Here is a 23,649-nt window from a genome sequence, read left to right as displayed (position 1 = left end):
GGACAGAGTGAAAGCAGGATTAAGGGGGAAATGTATACCTACAAATATTTACATTAAAAAAATAAGGAAGATCCCAAATCAGTAACCTAGCTTAACAACTTAAGGAACTAGAAAAAGAAGAACAAACTAAACCCAAAGCTAGCAGAAGGAAGGAAACAATAAACATCAGTGCAGAGATAAATAAAATAGATGCTAGAAAAGCAATAGAAAAATTCAATTAAACCAAAACTTCTTTCTTTGAAAAGATGACCGAATTGACAATCTTTAGCTAGATGTACTAAAAAATGAGAAGACTCAAATTACTAAAATCAGAACTGAGAATGTTCTGGATATTACTGGGAATATGTTGAACACAAGAGTCAACCTGAGAAGACGCCCCTGTATGGCATCTGCTGTGACAGTCCCTGCCCTCAAAGAGCTTATGATTCAGTGACAGAAAATGGAATAAATAGAGAGTTGGCAAACTTTCTCTGCAAAGGGCCAGACAGTAAATATTTTCAGCTTTGTGAGCCATATGGTCTCTGTTACAACTATTTAGCTCTGCTGTTGGAGCACAAAAAAAGTCACAGACAACACATGATTGAATGGGCAGAGCTGTGTTCCAATAAAACTTTATTAACGAAAACAAGTGGTGAGCCGGATTTGGCCCATGGGCTTTAGTTTGCCAACCCCTGGAACCCATGATAGTTTATACGTGTGTTTTCTATCTCTCTTTTTTTTTTTTGATCGTAAATTTTTTTTTTTACTGCGTTCATAATAGTTTACATCAACGTGAGATTTCAGTTGTACATTATTTCTTGACTGTCAACACATAAGATCTCCCCTTCACTCCCAGTGGCTCCTCCACCCTGCTTTGCCTGGTATCCACTGAACTGTTTTCTTTGTCCCAGTACTTGTTGATATTCCACATATGAGTGAAATCATCTGGTGTTTGTCTTTCTCAGACTGGCTTACTTCACTTAGCATAATTCCCTCTAGGTCCTTCCACGTTATTGCAAATGGGATGAATTTGTGTTTTCTTCTGGCTGAGTAGTATTCCATTGTATATATATATACCACATCTTCTTTATCCAATCATCAGTCGATGGGCACTTGGGTTGCTTCCTTGTCTTGGCTATTGTAAATAGTGCTGCAATGAACGTAGGGGTACATATGTTACTTAGGATTGTTGATTTCAAATTCTTTGGGTAGACACCCGGTAGTGGGAGAGCTGGTTCATATTGTAGGTCTATTTTTAGTTTTTTGAGGAATCTCCGTACTGTTTTCCATAGAGGTTGCACCAGTTTGCATTCCTACCAGCAGTGTATGAGGGTTGCCTTCTCCCAACACCTTCTCTAACATTTGTTATTTTTAGACTTAGTGGTTACAGTCATTTTAACAGGCGTAAGGTGGTATCTTAGAGTAGTTTTGATTTGCACTTCCCTGATGATTAGTGATGTTGAGCATCTTTTCATGTGTTTATTGGCCACCTGTATATCTTCTTTGGAAAAATGTCTGTTCACCTCCTCTGCCCACTTTTTGAGTGGGTTGTTTGCTTTTTTATCGTTCATTTGTGTGAGTTCCTTATATATTATGGAGATTAACTCCTTGTCAGATATATGATTTGCAAATATTTTCACCCAATTGGTGGGTTGTCTCTTTGTTTTGATCCTAGTTTCTTCTGCCTTGCAAAAGAAATTCCCACTTGTTTATTTTTTCTTTTGTTTCCCTTGTCTGAGAGGACATGGTATTTGAAAAGAACCTGTTCAGTTCAATCTCAAAGAGTGTACTACTAATATTATCTTCCAGGAGTTTTATAGTTTCAGGATGCATGTTCAAGTCTTTGATCCATTTTGAGTTTATTTTTATGTATGGTGTGAGATAATGGTCTACCTTCATTCTTTTGCATGTGGCTGTCCAGTTTTCCCAACACCATTTTTTGAAGAGACTATCTTTTCTCCATTGTATGTTCTTGGCTCTTTTGTCAAAGATTAGCTGTCCGTAGATGTGTGGTTTTATTTCTGGGCTTTCAGTTCTATTCCATTGATCTGTGTGCCTGTTTTCGCACCAGTACCATGCCATTTTGGTCACTATGGCTTTGTAGCACATTTTGAAGTCAGGGATTGTGATCCCTCCAGCTTTGTTCTTTTTTCTCAGGAATGCCTTAGCAATTCGGGGTCTTTGATTGCCCCATATGAATTTTAGTATTCTTTGTTCTTTTTCCATGAAGAACGTCATTGGGATTCTGATAAAGATTGCATTGAATCTGTAGAATGCTTTGGGAAGTATGGAGATTTTAACTATGTTTATTCTTCCAGTCCATGAGCAAGGAATCTCTTTCCATCTCTTTAAGTCATTATCAATTTCTCTCAGTAATGTCTTATAGTTTTCATTGTATAAGTCCTTCACCTACTTGGTTAAATTTATTCCTAGGTACTGTATTTTGTCAGTTGCAATTGCAAATGGAATTATATTTTTGAGTTCTCTTTCTGTAAGTTTGTTATTGGAGTATAGAAAAGCAACTGATTTTTGTAAGTTGACTCTGTACCCTGCAACTTTACTGTAGTTGCTAATTATTTCTATTAGTTTTCCAATGGATTTTTGGAGGTTTTCTATATATAAGATCATGTAATCTGCAAACAGTGAGAGTTTCACTTCTTCACTCCCTATTTGGATTTCTTTTATTCCTTTTCTTGCCTAATTGCTCTGGCCAAAACCTCCAGTACTATGTTGAATAAGAGTGGTGATAGTGGACATCCTTGTCTGGTGCCTGTTCTCAGGGGGATGGCACTCAGTTTTTCCCCATTGAGTATGATGTTGGCTGTGGGTTTGTCATATATGGCCTTTATTATGTTGAGGTAATTTCCTTCTATCCCCGTTTTGTTCAGAGTTTTTATCATAAATAGCTGTTGGATCTTGTCTAATGCCTTCTCTCCATCTATTGAGATGGTCATGTGATTTTTTTCCCTCAATTTGTAGATGTGGTGTATCATGTTAATTGATTTGCAGATGTTGAGTCATCCCTGTGTCCCTGGTATGAATCCCACTTGATCGTGATGTATGATCCTTTTGATGTATTGCTGAATTCAGGTTGCCAAAATTTTGTTGAGAATTTTTGCGTCTATGTTCATCAGCAATATTGGCCTGTAGTTTTCCTTTTTGTGTTGTCCTTGTCAGCCTTTGGTATCAGAGTGATGTTGGCCTCGTAGAATGTGTTAGGAAGTGTTCCATCCTCCCTAATTTTTTGGAGTAGCTTGAAAAGGATAGGCATTAAATCCTCTCTGAAAGTTTGGTAGAATTCCCCAGGAAAGCCATCTGGTCCTGAGGTTTTATTATTTGGGATGCTTTTGATTGCTGTTTCAATCTCTTTCTTTGTGATTAGTCTGTTCAGATTGTCTACTTCTTCTTGACTTAACTTTGGAAGGTTGTAAGAGTCTAAGAATTTATCCATTTCCTCTAAGTTATCAATTTTGTTGGCATATAGTTGTTCATAGTATTCTCTTATATTCCTTTGTATTTCTGTGGAGTCTGCTGTTATTTCTCCTCTTTCATTTCTGATTTTGTTTATGTGAGCTTTCTCTCCTTTTTTCTTTGAAAGATTGGCTAGGGGTTTGTCTGTTTTGTTTATCTTCTCAAAGAACCAGCTCTTTGTTTCATTGATCCTTTCTACTTCCTTTTTTGTTTCAATAGCATTTATTTCTGCTCTGATTTTCATTCTCTCTCTCTTTCTGCTGACTTTGGGCTTTGTTTGTTCCTCCTTTTCTAATTCCGTTAGGTGTAATTTGAGATTGCTTATCTGGGATGTTTCTTGTTTGTTAAGGTGAGCTTGTATTGCAAAGAGCTCTTAATAGAGCTTTTGCTGCATCCCATTCGAGTTGGTGTGGCATATTATCATTTTCATTTGTCTCCAGATTTTTTTTATTTCTTCTTTAACTTCTTCAATGATCCATTGCTTGTTCAATAGCATATTGTTTAGTCTCCACATCTTTGTCCCTTTCTCAGTTTTTTTCTTGTAATTAATTTCTAGCTTTATAGCATTATCGTCAGAGAAGACACTTTTATTATTTTTATTTTTTTAAATTTATAGAGGCTTGCCTTGTGTCCCAACATATGGCCTATCCTTGAGAATGTTCCATTCACACTTGAGAAGAATGTGTATTATGCTGTTTTGGGGTGAAGTGTTCAATATATGTCCAATAAGTACAACTGGTTTAGCTTTTCATTTAATTCCACTGTTTCCTTGTTGATTTTCTGTCTGGATGATCTGTCCAATGATGAGAGTGGAGTGTTGAGGTCCCCTGCTATTATTGTGTTAATATTACTATCTTCTTTTAGGTTTGTTAATAGTTGCTTTATGAACTTTGGTGCTCCTTTGTTGGGTGCATATTTATAAGCGTTATTTCTTCTTGATGTAGTGTCCCTTTGATCATTATATATTGCCCCTCTTTGTCTCTCTTTACCTGCCTTATCTTGAAGTCCACTTTGTCTGATATAAGTATTGTGACACCTGCTTTCTTTTGTTTGCCATTAGCTTGGACTATCGTCTTCCACCCCTTCACTCTGAGCCTGTATTTGTCATTGGAGCTGAGATGTGTTTCCTGGAGGCAACAAATTGTTGGATCTTGTTCTTTAATCCATCTTGCTACTCTGTGTCTTTTTATGGGAGAGTTCAATCCATTTACATTGAGGGTGATTATTGATGTATGAGGGCTTAATGCTGTCACTATATCTCTTATTTTCTGGTTTTCCTGCATTTCCTTTGTTCCTTGTCCTGTGTGTTTTGGTCTACCAATTGAATTATGCAGTTTTTTATGATGTGTTTCTTTGTTTTCTCCTTATTTATTTTTTGTGTCTCTGTTCTGCTTTTTAGCTTAGTGGCTACCCTGAAGTTTGTATTCAGAATCTCATGCATGACATAGTCCATTTTCTGATAGCCTCTTATTTCCTTAGCCTAAACTGATTCAGTCCCTTTCCTCCTCCCCTCCTAAGTTATTGTTCTCATATCTTATTCCAACTTGTGTTGTGAATTTGTGGTTAAAGTGACAGGATTGTCTTTGTTTTTGGTGTTTTCCTTCCCTTTATCCTAATGCTATAGTTGAATATTTGCTATCCTATTCTGATTCTATTTGTCTCCTTACTCTGTGTTTTGTGACCCTTTTTTTCTTTTTTCAGGTATGAGGGCATTCTTGAGGATTTCTTCTAGGGGAGGTCTCGTGGCTACAAAGTCCCTTAGCTTTTGTCTGGGAAAGATTTAATTTCTCCCTCATATCTGAAGGATACTTTTGCTGGATAGAGTATTCTTGGCTGAAGATTTTTATCTTTTAAAGTTTTGGATACGTCATTCCATTCTCTCCTATCTTGTAAGGTTTCTGCAGAGAAATCTGCTGAAAGTCCGATAGGGGTTCCTTTGCAGGTTATTTTCTTCTGCCTTGCTGCCCTGAGCATTCTTTCTTTGTCATTCATTTTTGCCAGTTTTACCACTACATGCCTTGCAGTAGGTCTTTTTACATTGACAAATCTAGGAGGTCTGAAAGCTTCCTCCACACACATTTCCCTCTCATTCTCTAGATTTGGGACGTTCTCTGCTATTATTTCTTTGAGCACACTTTCTGCTCCATTCTCCTCTTCACCTTCTTGAATACCTATAATTCTTATGTTGCATTTCCTCATTGAGTGGGATATTTCTCAGAGACTTTCTTCATTTCTTTTTACTCTTAGTTCTCTCTCCTCCTCTGTCTGGAGCATTTCAACATGTCTATCTTCGATTATGCTGATTTGCTCCTCTATGATGTCCACAGGAGCATTCAAGGAATCTGTATTTTGTTTTATCTCTTCCATTGTGACTTTCATCTCTAATATTTCCAATTGGTTCTTCTTTATAGTTTCATTCTCGTTTGTGAAGTAGCTCCTGAACTCATTGAATTGTTTCTCTATATGCTCTTTTACCTCATTGAGTTTTTTGACGATGACTATTTTTAATTCATTGCCATTTAGTTTTCATATTTCTGTGTCCTCAGGACTGAGTTCTGGGTGCTTATTGTTCTCTCTCTGGTCTGCAGATTTGATGAACTGCCTGATGTTGGAAGGTCAGGTCTTTCTCATTCTGATATTATTCACTTGCAGTTACAGCCTATCACCACTGGGTGATGGTTGAGAGCTGTGTATTAAGAGCCCTCCGCCTCCAGCCGGGATGGCACAGCATGGGTCAGGGTAGGGGCACTTTCTCCTGAGTGCAGTCCCGGGTTTCTCTATCAGCTCTTGCTATCTGGTCTTCTGGGGTCTTGGCTTGATGAGGTCACCCCACATGAAAGCTTTCACCCCTTTAGAGGGCTTTCCCCTGGAAAGGCCCTAGGGAGTCCTGGGTGATCCCACGGATGTTCAACCCCTCCCCCACTCCTTCCTTCACAGATCCTCCCACGGCAGTGACCACAGTCTTTAGGGGAGGGAGCAAAGATCTCTCTTACATCGTTCCAGCTCCTCCAAGGGGAGCCCCAGCCTCTCTGCCCTCTGTCATGTGCCTGCTATTACTCTCCGAGGATTTTTGTGCTTTTAGAGTATTTTCTGTTGAAATATTGTTCCTCCTTTTTGTTGTATGTTGGAGGTAAGAGAGTCCTGGGCAAGCTCACTCTGCCATGACGCTGATGTCCTATACTTGTGTTTTCTGAAGAATAAAAATAGTACCGTGTACTTGAGTCAACATTTTGTACTGTGCTTGCTAACAAATTATCTTTGATAGTACTAGCCTTCTGGGTGAAAGAAAACACCTTCTACTGTATTTATAGCATTTCTGGATATTGCACATCTACTTAAATATTTTTCTCTATGACTTCTCTTGTTTTAACGTTTTTTAAAATTATAATAATCATACATATATATACCCTCTTGGTAAAAAATTCAAAGACTATACAGAAACCTAAAGTGCCCCTTGATGCTCTTTCTGTCTCCCCCAATCACTGTTGCCACCCGCAGGGAAACCACTGATCTCATTTTTGTTTGTTTCCTTCTGACATTTTTTAATGCTTTTATATATATAAGAACCCTAAAGGAAATATATGATTTCTTCTTTTTAGAAATAATTAAATCATATCATATGGTACATACTCTATTATAATTAACTTTTTCACTCAATAGGTCTTGGAAATTGTTACACATCAGAACATATACAGCAACCTCATTTCTTCCATTTAGGACAGAATCCTTCATAGGTTGGATATGCTGCATTTCATTTAGCTATTCCAATAGTGCAGGACATTGAGATTGTTTGTGTTTTTTGCCTTTACAAATAACGCTTCAGTGGACATCCTTGTCCGAGCACACAGTGCTTTGTACCTGTGTGGAGGGTTTCTTTAGGTGACACCATGAAGAGGAATTACTAGCTGTTAGGGTGGGTGCATTTACAATGTTAATAGACAGTGCTGAGTCACCTGCCAAGTGATGTATGTTATTTTAAGTTCCCACTAGAAGTATCATTATCTATACACCCATTGCCTGGTGCTTTAACACTCAAGAAATGAACACCTTAAAAAAATTCTCATTTATGTATGTTTTTAAACCTTCAGGGCATCATGGCTTCCTATGGCCTGGTCTGAATGTCCCTCTTCTGAGAAATGGAGCTGTGCAGACCATTGCCCAAAGAAGCAAAGAAGAGCAGGAGAAGGTGGAGGCTGAGATGGTCCAGCAGAGAGAGGAGTGGGACCGGAAGAGGAAGATGAAGCTTAAACGGGAGCGAGGATGGAGCGGAAACATGAGGGGAGGTGTCAGTCTCGGCACCCAGACCCTGCTCCCAGTGGAGGTATCAGAGTCTTGGTTCTGTTACCTTTGTGACAGAGAGAGCACTTGTAGTTCTGGGATTCCTTATTACAATTTTATTTACTTGTCTGTTTAAATTGCCTTTTTCCAAAAAAGGATTTGAACATCATTGAAATAACTCCATATTATTATCCAACTGTATTTGATGGAACACTAGAGGCCCATAACCAAGAAGATTCCACAAACGAGCTGCACAGCCCTGGGTTCTGGCGTCTTTATTGTGCCACTTCTCAGAGCCATCAATGTGGTGGGGGCATCAAGGATCTGGACAGGCCCCGACAGGACGCAGTTTCCCAAACACAGTTGGTCCTGTGGGCCCGAGGAGCAGCAGAGCTGGGGAGAGCTGCTTCTGTAACAGAAGACAACCCGATGGGATGGTTGTCACCAAGCCTCATGAAAGCACACAGGAAATAAAAACTGATAAAATTTATCAGGCCAAATTAGAAAACAAAGCCCTCCCCCTGCCCTGAGTCTGTAAAGAAGTAAAAATCCTCTGAAAATTGATTCCTGTCGATGAGTCGGAGATGAGGAGTCAGACCAGAGTTTGGCTGCTTCCTTCAGTTTGGCTTAAGGAGGAGAGGAGAGGCTGGGATGGAGAGGCTTAGGCAGGATGCTTAGAACTGAGCAAAGTGCTTCCCTTGAGAGGATGAAGACACGGGAAGGAGAGAAAAAACCCTACAAACTCAGTCAGTCCGTAATGAGGGCCCAAATCCAGAGTGTAGATAAGTGGATTAACTCTGACAGAAGAAACAGCAGACTGCAGGTTCAGGGGAGCCCGGAGTGTTGGTGGTGGAGATGCGTGTGGGGTGGGGTGTGTGAGTGTATCTGTCTGGTGACCTCATTTAGTCTGTGAGGAGGAGATGGGGTCATCTGCTGAAAGTAGGGTGGGGGCACTGATGAGCACAGCCACCAGAATATTGATGAAAAGGTGGGGTATCTGGGACTGGCTCCAGAATTATCCAGGGGAGTGAGAAGTGGACAGAGTTTAGAGTAAAGAAGATTGGCCATGAGGTGATAATTGTTGAACCTGGCTAATGGGTACAAGCTTTCACTCAGCAGTTCTATTTTTGGATATGATTGAAATTTTCTACAGCAAAAAGTTGATAAAAATAGAAGCACACACAGAGTGTTTGAAATGGCTGCTATGGTGAGTGGGGACAGAGCTAACTAAAGGGACCTGAAAGGCCAGCAGGCAGCAGGGAGGACATGACTGACTTGGAGACCATGAGTTTCTAGTGGCCCAAGTGTGTACTATGCTTTGACTTCTCTCCAGCAGCACCCAGCAGGCCAGGTGTGGCCAGACAGCTGCTTGGATTCGGGCCTCGATAGTGCGGTGGAGGGAGAAGAGGGTGAGGGAGTTGAGGACACTCACCAGATCTGGTGGAGGTGATGGACTGTGGTGTCCTGGCCGAGCGGGAGAGGCTGTGAGGACCAGAGGGAGTGAGAGGGAAGGGGAGGACAGTGGGCAAGAGTCTGGAGGTGCTGGGGAGCTCCAAGAACCCTTGTCTTGGGAGTGGACGAGTGAGCAAACTGGAGGGTTAGGAGTATGCAGTCAGGGAGATGGTGGCCGAGGTGATGAGTTTAGCGGTGGAGCCGTCTCTGGGGATGATGGAGGACCAGGGTGTGGCCTTGGGAGTGGCACCAAAAGATCTGAGGTTCTTCTCACTTAAAAGTAGGTGATGGTGCCTGTGTTGAAAAGCGCTTTCAGGCACTAACTGTGCAGACACATTTATCTGTATGCCTGTTTCTTCTCTCCCTCCAGAAACATATGACGATTTTGATACCAGGGTTCTTGAGGTAGGCATGCTAATTAAATACCCAGTTAAGCCTTAGGGGAAGCTGGGTGGGCGGTGGGGATGGAGCAAGAGGAACAGCCAGGAAAAGATTTGGTGCATGACTTTTCTGAGACACAGAGCTGATCTGATTAAGTAAATAATGGAACTGGAATTTCAGTCACTTGATAGTGGCTCTCCTGACTGCTGCCCTTCTTGGGGGCTACCTGTTGAGGTCTCATGACATGGTGACTTCGGAGGTATTGTCGGTAACGGAATTTGGAGATGACCTTTAAATTTCCTCCTTCCTGAAGCTAAGATAGCATTAGGAATCTGTCCTAGAATTATAAACAGCTGCATGTGGGACTGAATTCAGGGAGCTGAGCCTGAGAGGAGCCATGGGACGGGGGTAGGAAGCTTGGAGTGGCCGTGAATGCCCAGCTCTTGATGGGAAGTGACCTGCTGGGCTGTTTGCAGGCACCTGAAACTGAAGCCTGTCCCCGGTGAGTTTCAGCCGCTCTTTCCAGGGTGTTCCCTACAGTGGTCAACGTCCCTATGAGCTCGTGCTGCACACGTGGTGTTAATACCACATGGAATGATCATTTACTGAGTTTGTGAATGAATATGTATATTGTTTCTTCAATGACAGTTGCATTATAGAATTTAAATTGCTTACAAGTATTTTATGTCTTTGGTCCCAGTTTATACCTTTTGGAAGTTAATCTCTTTGAACAATTCTTGTGTATGTGGTGATTTCCTGTAAGATTATCCACAGGCATAGACAGGAGCTCCCTTTTCGTTTAACCACAATTTTTGGAAAAGCGGCTGCCAGGTAAGCAGTTAACAGCTTCATAGTTCCTGCCCTTTAAATATGCCAAAAAATGCAGATTTTCCTGTAGTTCATAATAAGCAATGTCCCAATTTTCTACTCTCAGCTGAACCTAATCCTTATCACAGAGATCCAGTCCTATGCTGATCCTGTCTATATACTGCATTTCATCATTTGTAAGATGCACGTGTTTTCATATTTTAACATCTCTGACATTGGGTATGTCTTATAGTCAATCAGTTAGAAACCATGTCAAAGTATAATCACCTTTTTTTATTGTCATTCATTCATGAAAATAGGGCGTGCTGAGTTGTACAGTTTCAGTTTCCTTTAAAAGTTTCCTCAATTGAAACTTCTAACAATGCTGTGAAATAGGAAGAGAAAGTCTTATTTCCATTTTGCTCCTGAAGAAACCGTCCCGACAGAGGTTTCCTTGGGGAAAGTTTGCAGTTTGTGCTCGTAGACTTGGAGGACGATGGACAATTCACCATGTGTGCGTGTGTGTAAGGTCGTCACTCCAGTTCCTACTTCAGAATTTTATTCAGGTGTAATATTCATGAGACACTTTGTCTTTTAGGTCAGAAATGTTTTCCATATGACGGCAAAAGAGGGAAGAAAGAAATCAATCCGCGTCCTGGTCGCTGTGGGGAACGGCAGAGGAGCTGCAGGTGAACTCGGTGCTGGTGGTGGTGGCAGAGGACAGGTGTGGCCGGGCTGCACTGTGGGGTCGCCGGGTTCAGGCTGCGGCCAGACTTTTCCTCCTGGTTAAATCTGTATGTGGTCCAGGCTCACAGTCTTGCGTAAGCCCGTGAGATCCCTTAGAGGGACAAGAAAGACTAGATCTTCCTACACCTGCCCTTTCCGGTGAGGACAACGGATATTTAAAAAGGCTCAAGATACCATTGTATTATAATTAATAGGAAAAATTAGGGGGGAAAACATTAGGTAGTCAACAATAGGGACATAGTTACAGAGAGAGTATAGCCACAAATTGTAATGTTCTGTGGCCACTAAAGAATTAGGGAAAATCACTTACAAAATAATGCTAAATAAAGAAGAAACTTCACATAAGACTGTATAATATACTCCCAGTTTTTGTTTTTTAAAGAAAGTATGTGTAAATGCAAGAAAAAAAACTGGAAAGATATGCAACGAAAAGGTTAATAAAGTTTACTCTAATTAGTAGGTTTGCCAGTCATTTAAACTTTCTTCCTCATACTTTTCTGTAAAGTTTCCATAGTGAACATCTGTTTTTGAAACATATACATGAATGTGTAAGGGAAGAAAACTGGAAAACTGTCCATTTAACCCATAAAGACACTTTCCAAACTAGTAATGTGTCTAGATAGTATTTGCCAAAGGAAGCCACTGTGGGTGGGTCCAGGGGGAGGAAGGGCGGTCTGGGGGAAGCAAAAGCAAGACCAGGAGAGGGCATGTTTGAGGCTGCCCGTCCCATAATATCCAAGGAGAATAGGATGCAAATGAAACTGAAAATTTCACGCTGACTCAAGATGGGAGGAACGAGAGTCGTGTCAGAGCGTCATCTGCAAAGCCTTAGACTATAAGGGTTTAATCCTGAGACCAATTCACAACCAAAAAAGAGAAAACAGAGAAAGACCAGATCAAGATCTCTTTTAAGGGAATGATTAAAATTTCAAAACACGAGAAACTCTTGGCAATTCAACTAAGCCTTTGATTTCTTCCTTCCGATGAGGGTCAACAAAGCGCCTCTGTCAGCATCACGGTGCTGGCTCCCCAGACTGTGATGAGTGGTTTTGTTGAAAAAAATGAGACTTCCCTCGATCAACGCTTGATTGCAAATTTTGTGAAACACACGACAAACTTCCTATCATTTCTTAATTTGTACTTTAAGTTTCGAGGATAAAGCTCCAATCAAACCTTTTGCTCCTAATTTACAATGAAGTTTTTTATTTAAATTCTGTTTTACATGAACTCACTAAAAGTGGCTCTTTTCTGGAATGATTATCTGGGGATAACAAAGAACCTCCTGGAGACGACGCTGAGACTCAATTTAGTCATGGGGTCCCCAAGATGGAGGGTAAGGAAAATGTCAACTAGTTAAACCTCTGCCTGAGGCTGGAAGCTTTGCCTTCATGGCTCCGAGCCAGAGGTCAGCCAGCCCTGCCCGTCCGCCTCCACGGCTGGGGGCTGACCAGTTTCTGAGGCTCCTGGTCTAGAGCCCCAGCTCTGGAACATCATGGATTCTTTGAGTGAAGGGATGAAGGAGCACTTCATGCCAGGAGCTGACTCTCAGGATTCCTCACTGAGTGTCCCCTTCCTCTTATTTCCTCTCCTCTCAACCCGGGCATCTCATCCCCAGGATGTGGCACTCAGTACTTGTCACCACACTTCCTGTCACTCTGCAGTCTTATCCCCTTTCTCCCCTATGGAGTGGCCCAAGGAAATTCTAAACCCAGCTTATTATCCGCATCACTAACTGGAACAGAACACACAGCCCACTGCCCAGAACATCTCTGATCAGCTTCACAGAGTGAGAGGAAACTTCGGCATCTGGTTTCTTGTGGCTTGAGGACTTTCTAATTGAGCACAGACCCCTTTGTCTTGTAGGAAAAAGAAGGGACCCCAGGCTGGTACATGGCGAGTTTCCAGAGAGGGTGGAGCCATCTGAGGCCTCTGGTAGCTGGGGAGGGTGGGAGACCAAGTACCGGGCTCTCTGAGTGCAGTGGCCGAGCACACACAGCTGTATCTGAACTGCCACTTGATGCCACCTCTAGAGATTCAGTCTAAGCCCAGGATTCCTCAGAAAGAAAGCTGGAAAGATGGTGTTCTGATACTGGGGAATTGAAACAAAACCAAGAAAACACCGCACAAAAGTATTGAACATAAAGGCACCTTGTAAATTATTTCAAAGCTTTATCATCTTCCCCTGTGGACATCTGCAAGTACTTGTTGGGTGAGTTTTATCCTTATGACAGGGAGAATCTCCATGAAGACTTAGAAACACGCCACCAGATGGGGGCTCAAAAGAGCCTGTGGAAGATTCCAGCAGAGAGTTCTCAAGATCCAGTCCAGGGGTCAGCAGGGGATCTTTGTTTTGTGGTCTCTCAGGTCACAGTCCCCACACTCCACCCACCGCCCCCTTTCACAAATAGGAGATGACCGTGAAAGACGGCTCAGGAGTTGGAGGTTAAACACAGCAAGTCCCAACCCTGACAGGAGGGACAGGGGAGAGTCTGCATAACACCCTCAAGACACACAGCATTGCTCTTCTTTTGGTTTCTTAGTTCCTCCATGGAGAGCATTTCTGCATGCTGGAAGGTGGGCTGATCGGTTACCACCATCTGGGTTTTTAGCCAAAGTTCTTCAGCTGTTGTTCACTGAAGGCCACTTCCATCTGACTACAGAAAACACTGCATGGACCACGTACAGCAGAGCGGCTACGTATGAAAACATCTGAAACCAAGATAAATGACCATAAATGGGCACGAGAAGGGAGAGGGCAAGACATGGGTCATCCACACTGGGCTGGCCGTTCCCATGGTCCTCGGGATGATGGACCTGAAGTGTGTGGACTGTGACTGCTTCCCATCACCCACACAGACATCTTCTTGCTGAGCACAGATGTGGCCCTCAATGCTTTCAGAACAGAGCTCCAGGTGACCTCACGACCCACCAGATGTGGTGTGCAAGGTCAACTACCTGCCATCTCACACCATCACGCTGGTGCCACCAACGGGAAACAGAGGCCCTCAGAGGCCCCTCAAATGATCCTCACAGGCGAGTATCAACTGCTTTCCATGAGAAACTTGCTTCCTCCACACCAGGAAGAGCCGGGTGCACTAGCTGTGAGCCCAGCAGCCTCGGTTGGAGAACATGAACACAGGGTTTGCTGGCCCTGGTGAAGGTCTCGATGCTGCCTGGACGTCCTCAGACCCATCAGAATGTTATTCTAGGATCATGATCTCACAGACAGGGGCGAGGAGCCAGGCTCACGGGACTGAGGGACAGGGACAGGGAGGCGGGATTGTGAGATTCTGCAAAGGAGGGGCTCCTGAGAAAGCTGCTGGGAAGATCCAGTTTGCTGTTTTGACGCTGGGAACAAAGGCCCTGGAAAGATGGCAAACGGTCACCTGTGGCCTGTCAGGCTCCTGACGTGCTGTGCTCACTGGGCACCATCTACTCCTAAAGGCCCGCTGCCCCCGAGTCCCATATCTGCTCCTGGATCTGTGACCTGGGGCGTGGGGTCAGGAGTGTCCAACCAGACACGACACTGAGAGCGGCTACGCGTCCGTGACTTGTGAAAATACCCACAGACAGCAGCCGTCACCAGGCCTGCCCTCTCCCGCCCCACACAGGGCGAACACTTCACCCTCATTGGCCAGAGGCGATGAGTCAGCCGAGTATTTGATCGCACATCTGAGAGAGCTCATCCGGGAACTCTGAGGCAGCCTGCCTGACAGCAGCAGTCACCATGGGTGAGCAGCCCCCAAAACACCTCAGCCCGTCAGGCGGGAGCAGGTTACTGTCCGGGCATCTCCAGACCCTGCGAGAAACCTTGGCAGAGGCGCCTCAGAAGTCCCCACAGGAACAGGACACAGAGCTTAGTTTCCAAGTGAGGGCAAGAAATGGGACCTTGGGGACACGGACAGCAGGGACATGAAGGGACATCCTGAGGTTTTCAGAAACCCCTTTCTCTAAATGGCTGTCATCATTGCCCCCCACTGCTAGGATCCAGAAACCTCCAGATTTCTGCAGAAATTTCCAGCTCCCCTCAGTCGGCTCCCGCCAACCCCAGGGATCCCTTTGGTGCAGAAACTCTACTGTCAGCAAACGGGGGAGAAGCTCAGCTCCTGAGGCAGGTCCCAGTTAGGAGTCACAGAGGGCGAGAGGCAGGCCAGATGCTCCCAAAGGCCAGGGGTGTGAGGAGAAGGTCTTGAGACACCTCCCACATCCCGGACGGGCCTCCCTGAGACCATGGGAGGCTGTGTGATGGCTGGGCAGGGTCTGGGGTTGAACCCTGAGTGACCAGGACTCCTTCCTCTGTGCACGGACACAGCTGATATTCTGAACAGAAAGGCCGGACTACACATTGAACCGGGCTTGTGTTCCCCTTGATGGTTTCAGCCCAGCGCCCCTGCCTGCTGAGAACATTGTGATTCCTGGTTCTGGCACTCCTGACTCTGCCTGGGCGTACTCACGTTTCTCCAACTCAGCTAACAGAAAGGGGGGCACAATCAATTGTGGATTAGATAAAGAGACGCTGGGATAGTCATGAATGGAATACTCTACAGCAACAAGAAGAAACAGTCTGCATCTCCACCCAACAGTGGGATGAGCCTCACAAACTTAAGGCGGAGAGAAAGAAGCCAGAGAGAAAAGATGCACACTGTGCAATTCCATTCACATGAAGTTCAAAATCAGGCAAAATCGAGGGAGGCAGCTAGGAGTCAGGCCTGTGGTCATCCTTGGTGTGGGCGCACAGTGACGGCGGCAGGACAGGAAGGGGGTTTCTGGGAGCTGTTTATGATGCTCTATTTCTTAATCTGCATGCTTGTTACATAGAGGGGTTCACTTTATGGAAATTCATCAAGCTGTGCACTTGCATCCTGCTCACTTCTCTGGATGTGTGCTGCATTTCGATAAAGAGAAGTTGGAACAGGGTAGAGCCCAGCGGTTCTCAGCTAGAGATCAGTCCAGCGGGCAAGGACATTAATCCACCCCATCTGGGTTCTTCCGCCAATTGCTGACCCACTAGCCATGTTCCATCTACATGTCATTACTGTTGTCTGCAATGACTTTACGGAACTTGTTGGGAAATGCCTTGCTGATGTCTGTTCAGAGAGAAGGCTCCTGGGGTTGGGATGGGGGAGGTATAAGGCTCTCTAGATGACTGGAGATGAAACAGAGTCATTTGAAGGATGATGAAGGAGGTGGATGACCAGCCTCCCAAGGGAAGGAAGAGCATCCTAGGGGCTGCCTGGCTGTGCTACTGTTTAGAAACCAGCCATCTTGGGAGATGAGCCAAAAAGGGAGACATTCCCACACTGTGGGACAGTTGAGGGGTGCAGGGACCATGAGGTGGTCATGTTGATGGAACTTGGGAATAGGCTGGGAGCTTAAGAGGAGCATGTGGGCTCCACGGGGCAGGGGACAGGCCCACAAGGATCAGCAGACAAGGCTTTGAGGAACCTTCTCCACAGCCCAATAGTGCCCACCCTGTGGGATTTCCCTCAGCCTCTGCTCTGTCCTCTCCAAACTGGGGGGACGACACAGCTTTGGCTCCTGGAGGTGACATCTTGTGATCTGTCATTATGTTTGACCTCAGAATTTCCATTATTCAGAGGTTGACCTCTAGGAATCTGAGGAGTGTTATTTCTGAAACTTTTTCTTATTTTTTAAACAATACCCTTGCCTAGAAATACATCTGATATGGTGAGTTAGCACACGTGTGCAAGCCCACCATGCACAGCTCTGGAAAAACGTTTCTGAAACAATACATTCTCCAACTCCTGTCATTCTGACCCATTCCATAAAAACAAAATCCAGGTCATGACCTCACATAACCTCCCCCACCAGTGGGTCTGGCCCCGCAGTGGAGAACGTTCCTTTTAGAGCTCAGAGACCTGCACACACCGTGCCCCCAGTCACACAGAGTCGGCCCCCGTGTTTGTTCTGCTGACGGGGTGAACGAGGCTCAAGCCCTGTTCCCCCAGGGCCCCTGTGAGGCCTTGGCAGGAAGCTGTTCAACATCCACAGTCCTCGAGGGGAAGGGACAGGAATCGCTGTCCCACTTCACAGAGGAGCAGGCCGAGGCTCAGGGAGCACAGGGGACGTGCACAGGGAGCTGGTGGAGACGTGACCTCCGGCCCCTCCTCCTCCCACAGGTGCTCAGAGCTGTGGGGCAGGAGACGCCGTCACGAGGAGCCAAGGCCTGATCGCACAGCAAACACCCACAGCTGGGGGTCTGGACTCGCTGGGCCCAGAAGGGCCTCCCCACAGCCCAGCCCAGAGCCAGGGCCTGGGGAGACCCCGGACACTCGATTTTCATCCCAGGCCTCAGTCTCCCGCCCCTGACTGTGCTTCCATGGAAGACCGCTCAGGGGGCCAGGACACCCAGGGGCCAGACTCACTGCTCCAAGCTGGTGCTGAGGGTGCTGACAGGGCACCTGGCCTGACACGAGCCCCACCCATTCCCGGGGACCTTGGAGCACGTTATCCTGCTCGTGGTGCCCTGGCTCTCCATCTGTGAAATGGGGATGACACAGCGCCCACACCCCAGGGCTGCTGTGAGGGCTCAATACGATGGTTCACGGAGAGCTCGGATGGTGCCGGGCATCAGCATTCCTGTCCTCACACACCCGCCCTCTGCAAAGCCCACCCAGGCCCAGACCCTGGGCCAGCCCATGCCTGGACAGCACAGCTCTGACCAGGTGACGAAGGGAGTCTTAGGCACGTCCCCTCCCTTCTCGGGGACTTGTGTCTTCATGATGAGGGGAAGGTCTATTTATTCAAAAGTCAGTGAACTAAAAACAGAGGGGAGGGCTTGGGCAGCCTTCCGCTCAGACCCTGTCAGTGGGCGGTGGGAGCTGTGAGCACGGGCGGGTTGACGGGGCACTCACCGCAGCAAAGATGTTTTCAAGGTAATGTTCGTACGTGACTTTATCTTCCATGAGAATCATGGCCAAAGCCTCCAGGATGGCGGCGCTGAGGTAAAACAAGGCAGCAACACTGTGGTAGGCTGCGTCCTGCAGGGTCAAAAAGGGCCGTCACAGAGATGGGGAGCCCAAACACAGGGATGTGGGGCAGCTGTGGTCCCAGCAGGGCCCATCCAGCCCACCTGTCCCCACCAGGCATGGCTCCGGTCCCTTGGTCATCTTCTGCTACTTCCTTTGACTCCCCCCACCCCATCCACCATCACCACACCCCCTAACCCCCTCCTCACAGAGGTCGTTGGTCCAGCTGAGTTTCATCTCGCTGGTTTGGGGGCAGAGTAAGGGCTTCAGTGGAGAAGGGACACTGCTCTCCCTTGACGGGGGATCAAGTAGGGGCGCAGCTTGGGACTGAATAGGCAGAAGTTGGTTCTGGGCCTGAGAAATGTCATCCATGGTCACAGTCCTGGTTCCAGTGTGGCCTCAGGGACCAGTGAAGGGGAGAGAGGAGGAGGCAGGGGGCTCCAGGTGTGTTTACAAGCAAAAAAGCACTAGACTGGGGTTTGAGTAGCTGTAATTGGAGGTGATTTCTCAAGTGTAAGAAGGAGACCTTTTGCGAGTGAGAGGCCTGGCCAAATGGCCCCACCCCTTCCAGGGGACGTAAGGTACAGGGGTCCATGTGTAAGTTTCACCCTCTTTATGGGCCTCAAGGCAGAATTTATGCAGAACACAGAGACCACAGGCCATCTCTCTCCCCCACCAACTCCCTCTCTGGTGACCCAGCTTTAGAAGCTGTGACATGGAGCTGGGCAGTAAGCATGGCCTCACACTGGGCAGCCCAGGCCAGCCCCCAGGACTCTGCTCCCAAGAGATGGAAACCAGCCCTCCTGCATGATGGGAGGTGCCAACAGACCCCTGGCAGGTGCAGGTGGGATGGGAGGGGGGTTGGGCAGCTGGTTACCCAAGAAAAAGGCAGTCACACAGGAGGAAGCAGAGTAGATGGTGACAGTCAACCTCTGCCGTCACCTTCTCCTGACCTGGCTGCAGGGAGCCCTGGGCTGCTGTGCACAGCTCAGAGCTGAAGGCCCAGCCAGCTCAGCCTTGGAACATGGGTGGAAGACAGCTAGAGGGCAGCCTCACCCAGCACTGGAAAAGCCAGCCTCCCAGGGGAGAGGGTCCTACCCACCCCACCCAAACACCCAGAGCTGGGACTCACCAGGGAGACCCAGGAAGTCTCACCACCATGGGCACCAATTAGGTACAGGAAGAGCAGGGCAGTGGTGCCCACGAAGCAGAACACGGACACGAACATCACCCAGCCCTGGAGCAGGGGGAGGGGCACCAGGGACGAGGCGATCAGGATCCACACGAGGCCCCCAAAGACCTGCAGAGGGAAGGGGGGCAGGGTGAGCATCGGGCCGGGAGAGCCCACGCCCAGGAAGGGCCAGACCAGAGGTCACGCTGGGGCACGAGGGGCAGAAGAACAGCAAGGAGGCAGAGCACAGCGGGGGGCATTTCCTCACCAAGAATGACTCTTTCAGCCCCAAGGCTCTATCCTGATCTCCAATCTCAGTCTTTCCCAATCCTCTGCTTCCTTGCCTTCATTCACTATTTAAATACACTTCATTATTTTTTATTTAACGAGCACTTATATCACATTTATATGCCAGAGACTGTCCTACCACTTTACAAATATTAACTCAGTTAGTCCTCACACAACCCTATGAACAACATACTGACCCATTTGTCAGATGGGTAAACTGAGGCAAGTGGAAGTTAAGTAATTCATCATCCCAAGAAAAGACTTACACCGTCCAATATTATCATTAGAAGGGCTAATTCTATGATCATATCATTCCTTGTATTTTTGATATAAAAATATCCTTTCTGTTATGAAATGGTAGTGACCAGAAGATTCTTTTGGTCTTCATTAGCAAAATAAATTAGCCACGCTATGTCACTAGCGTTTTTAAAAGAATTGACCCCTTAGATCTCCAAGTCCCAGAAGTTGAGCTGGAGTTGGGCTGTAGAAAGGACACAGGTCAGACAGGTCTCCTTGGGTGGCGGAGGACGGCATGAGAGCAGCACTCCCTCATCGTCACCCAGATTCCACCCCAGTTGATGTTTGCAGGGTCAGTGAGCCCCAATCAAAGAGGAGCATAGGGACAGATGTGGGGTCACAACACCCCTCAGTGCCACAGTCCCGCCCACCCTGTGGACAAGCTCACCCCAAACTGGGACTCTGTACTTCTCTTCCCTTCTCCTTCTGCCTCTGCATCCCAGTGACATCAGCTCAGCCTATTTACCATCCACACCCAAGTAAGGACTGTGTTGGTCGTGGGCTAGGACATGGGGGGAGATGGCTTTGCCATCAGAAGCACCAAGGTGCTGTGACCCTTGGCACCATCCTCCTGAGCATTTGAGGATGGACTGCTTCCCAGGCCTACACCCCCTGTGGTGTGGACTCAAGTGGCACCTTGACCTCGTTTCCCTGTCCCACTGCCCACCTGCTGGATAAGAGACACCACTGTCCTCACAGGGGTTCTCCAAGACTCTCAGCTGAGAAGCATCGGGAGAGAATCGCAGTTGGTAGGAAAATCAGTGCGATGAAGAATCTGCAGTGATAAAACCAAGCTGGGCCTCATGAATCAGATCTGGGCATCTCTGCCCAGAAGACTTCCTGTACTGATGAACCTGAGATGGCCTGGAGGAAGGCAGGTGACAGAGTGAGTGGGACACACTTTACAACATACAGTAATTGGAGCAAAATCAGTTAAACACAAATCCTCAGACTGCCTCAGATGAGACGTGTGTGTCCATCTCATCCACAATTGCCTTTAAGGTCAAACAGGTCACTTGGCCTTTCCCATAATGTCCATGGACACAAGGACATGAGCATGTCAATAGCTGAGATGGATTTCAGAGGCACAAGAGTGTGGCATGGAGAGGAGGGAGGATCGGGCATGTCCATCCCGTGGGCAAAGGCAAGGGCCTGGGACACACTTCTCCTAGGCGTCCTCTGCTAGTCAACCGGTGACCATCCAAAGATGACCAATCTAAGCTAGGTCCCCATTCACATGCTCTCAGGGAGCCCTGCACTGACCCTTGGAAGCACCCAGCGCAAGACAGGTTCATCTGGTTAGTCACAAAGTGGCCCTGTCCCTGACCAGGTGAGGGAGGAGTGGGGTCCCCCTTGCTCAGGGCTGACTCTTGGGTGTGGGACACGGGGAAGACCCGTCCAGCCGTATGTCAGGGTCTGAGTTAGTTCCCTGACCTTCAGGGTCTCCTGGGAGATGAGTTCGCCCAAACAAGCGACTGATGGACCAAATCCCAGAGGAGCAGCTGGCGCTGCACGTGGAGGGGAGAGCCCTCCGTTATGGAATCCCACGTGAGACCCAGCTGGCCCGAGGTGCTTGTATGTGGCCAGTGGACATGGCATTGAGGGACACTGAATGCCACATCAGGAAAATGGTTCTCTTTTTCGCTCTCTTAAGTTTTCTGACTAAGGCAAGGAGAAGGGCTCAGGGGGCAGCCAGGCATCTGGAGCTCCCCTGGAGCATGAGCTCCAAGGATGGGCAGGCAGAGGTGACCTGGAGAAGGGCATGGCTTTTATTTTTAAGGTAGTGACATAGTTCTGGAAAAATTAACTTTAACATATATAGGAGGTAAATTAAGGCACGGGGTACCCGGAAGTGGCACAATCTGAGAAGGTGGCTCTCAGACCCTGGTCTCAGGCTCAGTGCCCTGCACCTCGTTCAGCTCAGTTCCTCCCCGTGTGGCTCAGTCAGGAATCAAAGGCAGGAAGAGTGAGGGGAAGTCAGAGCGCAGTCCCCACACTGAGTGCTCATCACAGAGTCCTGAGTGGGCGCCAGCGAGACGGGGCCGCAGCTCTGGGCTGAGCTCCCAGTCCCCAGTGCAGAGGGAAGCTTCGAGGTTACCCCGACTCTCCACCTGCTTTGGGTGTGTGCTTCCACCAGTGTGAGGAAGACCGTGTTCCAGCTCCCTAGGAATGCTCCCTGTCACACACACTCACACACACACACACCCTTATGCAGATCCCCAGGAGCTCTGGTAAGAATCCCGTCCACAGGAGCAAAGCCCACCCTGTGCTCCATCCCAGCCCTGCCCTCTGGGACCTCAGGACCCTGTCCCACCTCTGGGTGCACCACCTTGCAAAGGTCCTTTAAGAATCATGCTGACTTTTTCTTTGTGTGCTTTCTCTGTAGCACTGAGTTTCATGGTAAGATGGCGGGGAGAAGTTCTCTCTCTTAGACAGCTTTAAAGACAGAGAACTCACACACTACACAGCTCACCCATGTAAAGTGACAATTCAATGGTTTAGGATGATCACAGACATGTGCAGCCATTATCTCCAGAGCCAATTTTAGCACATTTTCATCACCTCAAAGAAGCCCTGTGCCCTTTAGCTATGGCTCCCTCCACCCCTCCCTTCCCTCAGTGACCACTGACCGACTTCCTGTCTCTATGGATTCCCCTATGAACTTTCACATGAGCTGAATCATATATAAAAGGTGGACTTTTGTGACGAGCTTCTTTCATTTAGAATAAATGTCTTTCCAGGTTAGAAATTCCCTCTCGAGGGGACTTTCACAAAATGCCTCCACCATCACAGCACCGTCCACCGGCCATTCTGACCCACCATGTGGGGACACTGAGTGAATGTGGCTCATCTCTCTGGAGCCTCCAACTGGAAAGAGCTGAGGAGCCTCTGGTGCCCAGGGACCTTCTCATAGGAAACATGGAACCAGGTCCCGTCTGTCCAGAAACATATTCTAAGTGACACGTCATGTGAAGGGAATGTCCTCACACAGAGGAAATGATTAAACCCTGGGGGGGTTGCTCCCAGGAGATGGGCAGTGGGCCTGCCCTGTACCCCTCACAGCCCTTCCCTGCAGATGTCCAGGGGACAAATGCAGGACGACCTGCCCAGGGGACCATCTGGGAGGGGGCTGAGGTGGGTGCAGAACAGCCCTGAGAGAGGACGGGTGGAACTAGGAAAAGAGATGAGGCTGAGAACAGAGGGTCTATTCCAGCTGGACGTCTGGGAGCAGCGCCCTGGACACAGACATGGATGCTGTGAGAGCTCCAGTGCAGATGCGTGCTGGAAGGGGTCACAGCTGGAACAGCTGTGCAGGTGTGAAGGCCCCGTTCCTCCCGGGCACATGCCAGCTCCCGCAGCACCTGCACCCACGCAGCGTCTGCACGGGCGGGGCTGCACGTGAGCCCTGGAGAGGGGCTCTCCCCGCATGTGCTGGAGGAGCTGGAGCATGGACTCGCCCTCTTGGGCCTCGGCTTCCTCGTCTGTAACGGGATTTTTCAGCTGTCTCCCAACACTGCGGGCTGGTGCAAACTGGCTGAAACCATGGACGTGAGTGTGAAGCTCTGGCACCATGGCCAGCACCACCCAACAACTGGGGTAGGACACTGTTCACCCAGGAGGCCCACAGCCCAGTGGAGACAGACGCAGAGGCAGCCCGTTACAATGCAGGATGATGCCCACCTGAATGGGCCAAGCAGCCTGGACTGGGGCGTGGAGTCCCGAAGGGAGAGGTGGACGTCACTGGCTGACCTGGCCACAGAGTCACCAAGTAGCTCTCCAGGTGGAGGG

At 47.4% G+C, this 23,649-nt stretch overlaps 1 protein-coding gene across 1 annotated transcript in view; it reads right to left on the bottom strand.

Moving 5' to 3' along the window:
• Positions 1-10,641: 10,641 nt before the first annotated feature.
• LOC102147863 (myelin and lymphocyte protein) overlaps positions 10,642-23,649 on the bottom strand; it is a 28,205-nt gene continuing 15,197 nt past the window's right edge. Inside the window, exons 2-4 of the mRNA XM_005600244.4 lie at positions 19,237-19,404; positions 17,991-18,116; positions 10,642-13,824 (exon numbers count right to left, since the gene is read on the bottom strand). Coding sequence (XP_005600301.2) covers positions 13,735-13,824; positions 17,991-18,116; positions 19,237-19,404 — 384 coding nt within the window. The 3' untranslated portion in view covers positions 10,642-13,734. The remainder of the gene's footprint in view (positions 13,825-17,990; positions 18,117-19,236; positions 19,405-23,649) is intronic.

This window comes from Equus caballus, chromosome 15 (assembly GCF_041296265.1).
Source record: "Equus caballus isolate H_3958 breed thoroughbred chromosome 15, TB-T2T, whole genome shotgun sequence".
Classification (NCBI taxonomy): domain Eukaryota; kingdom Metazoa; phylum Chordata; class Mammalia; order Perissodactyla; family Equidae; genus Equus; species Equus caballus.
This window is presented reverse-complemented; position numbering and strand designations above follow the sequence as displayed.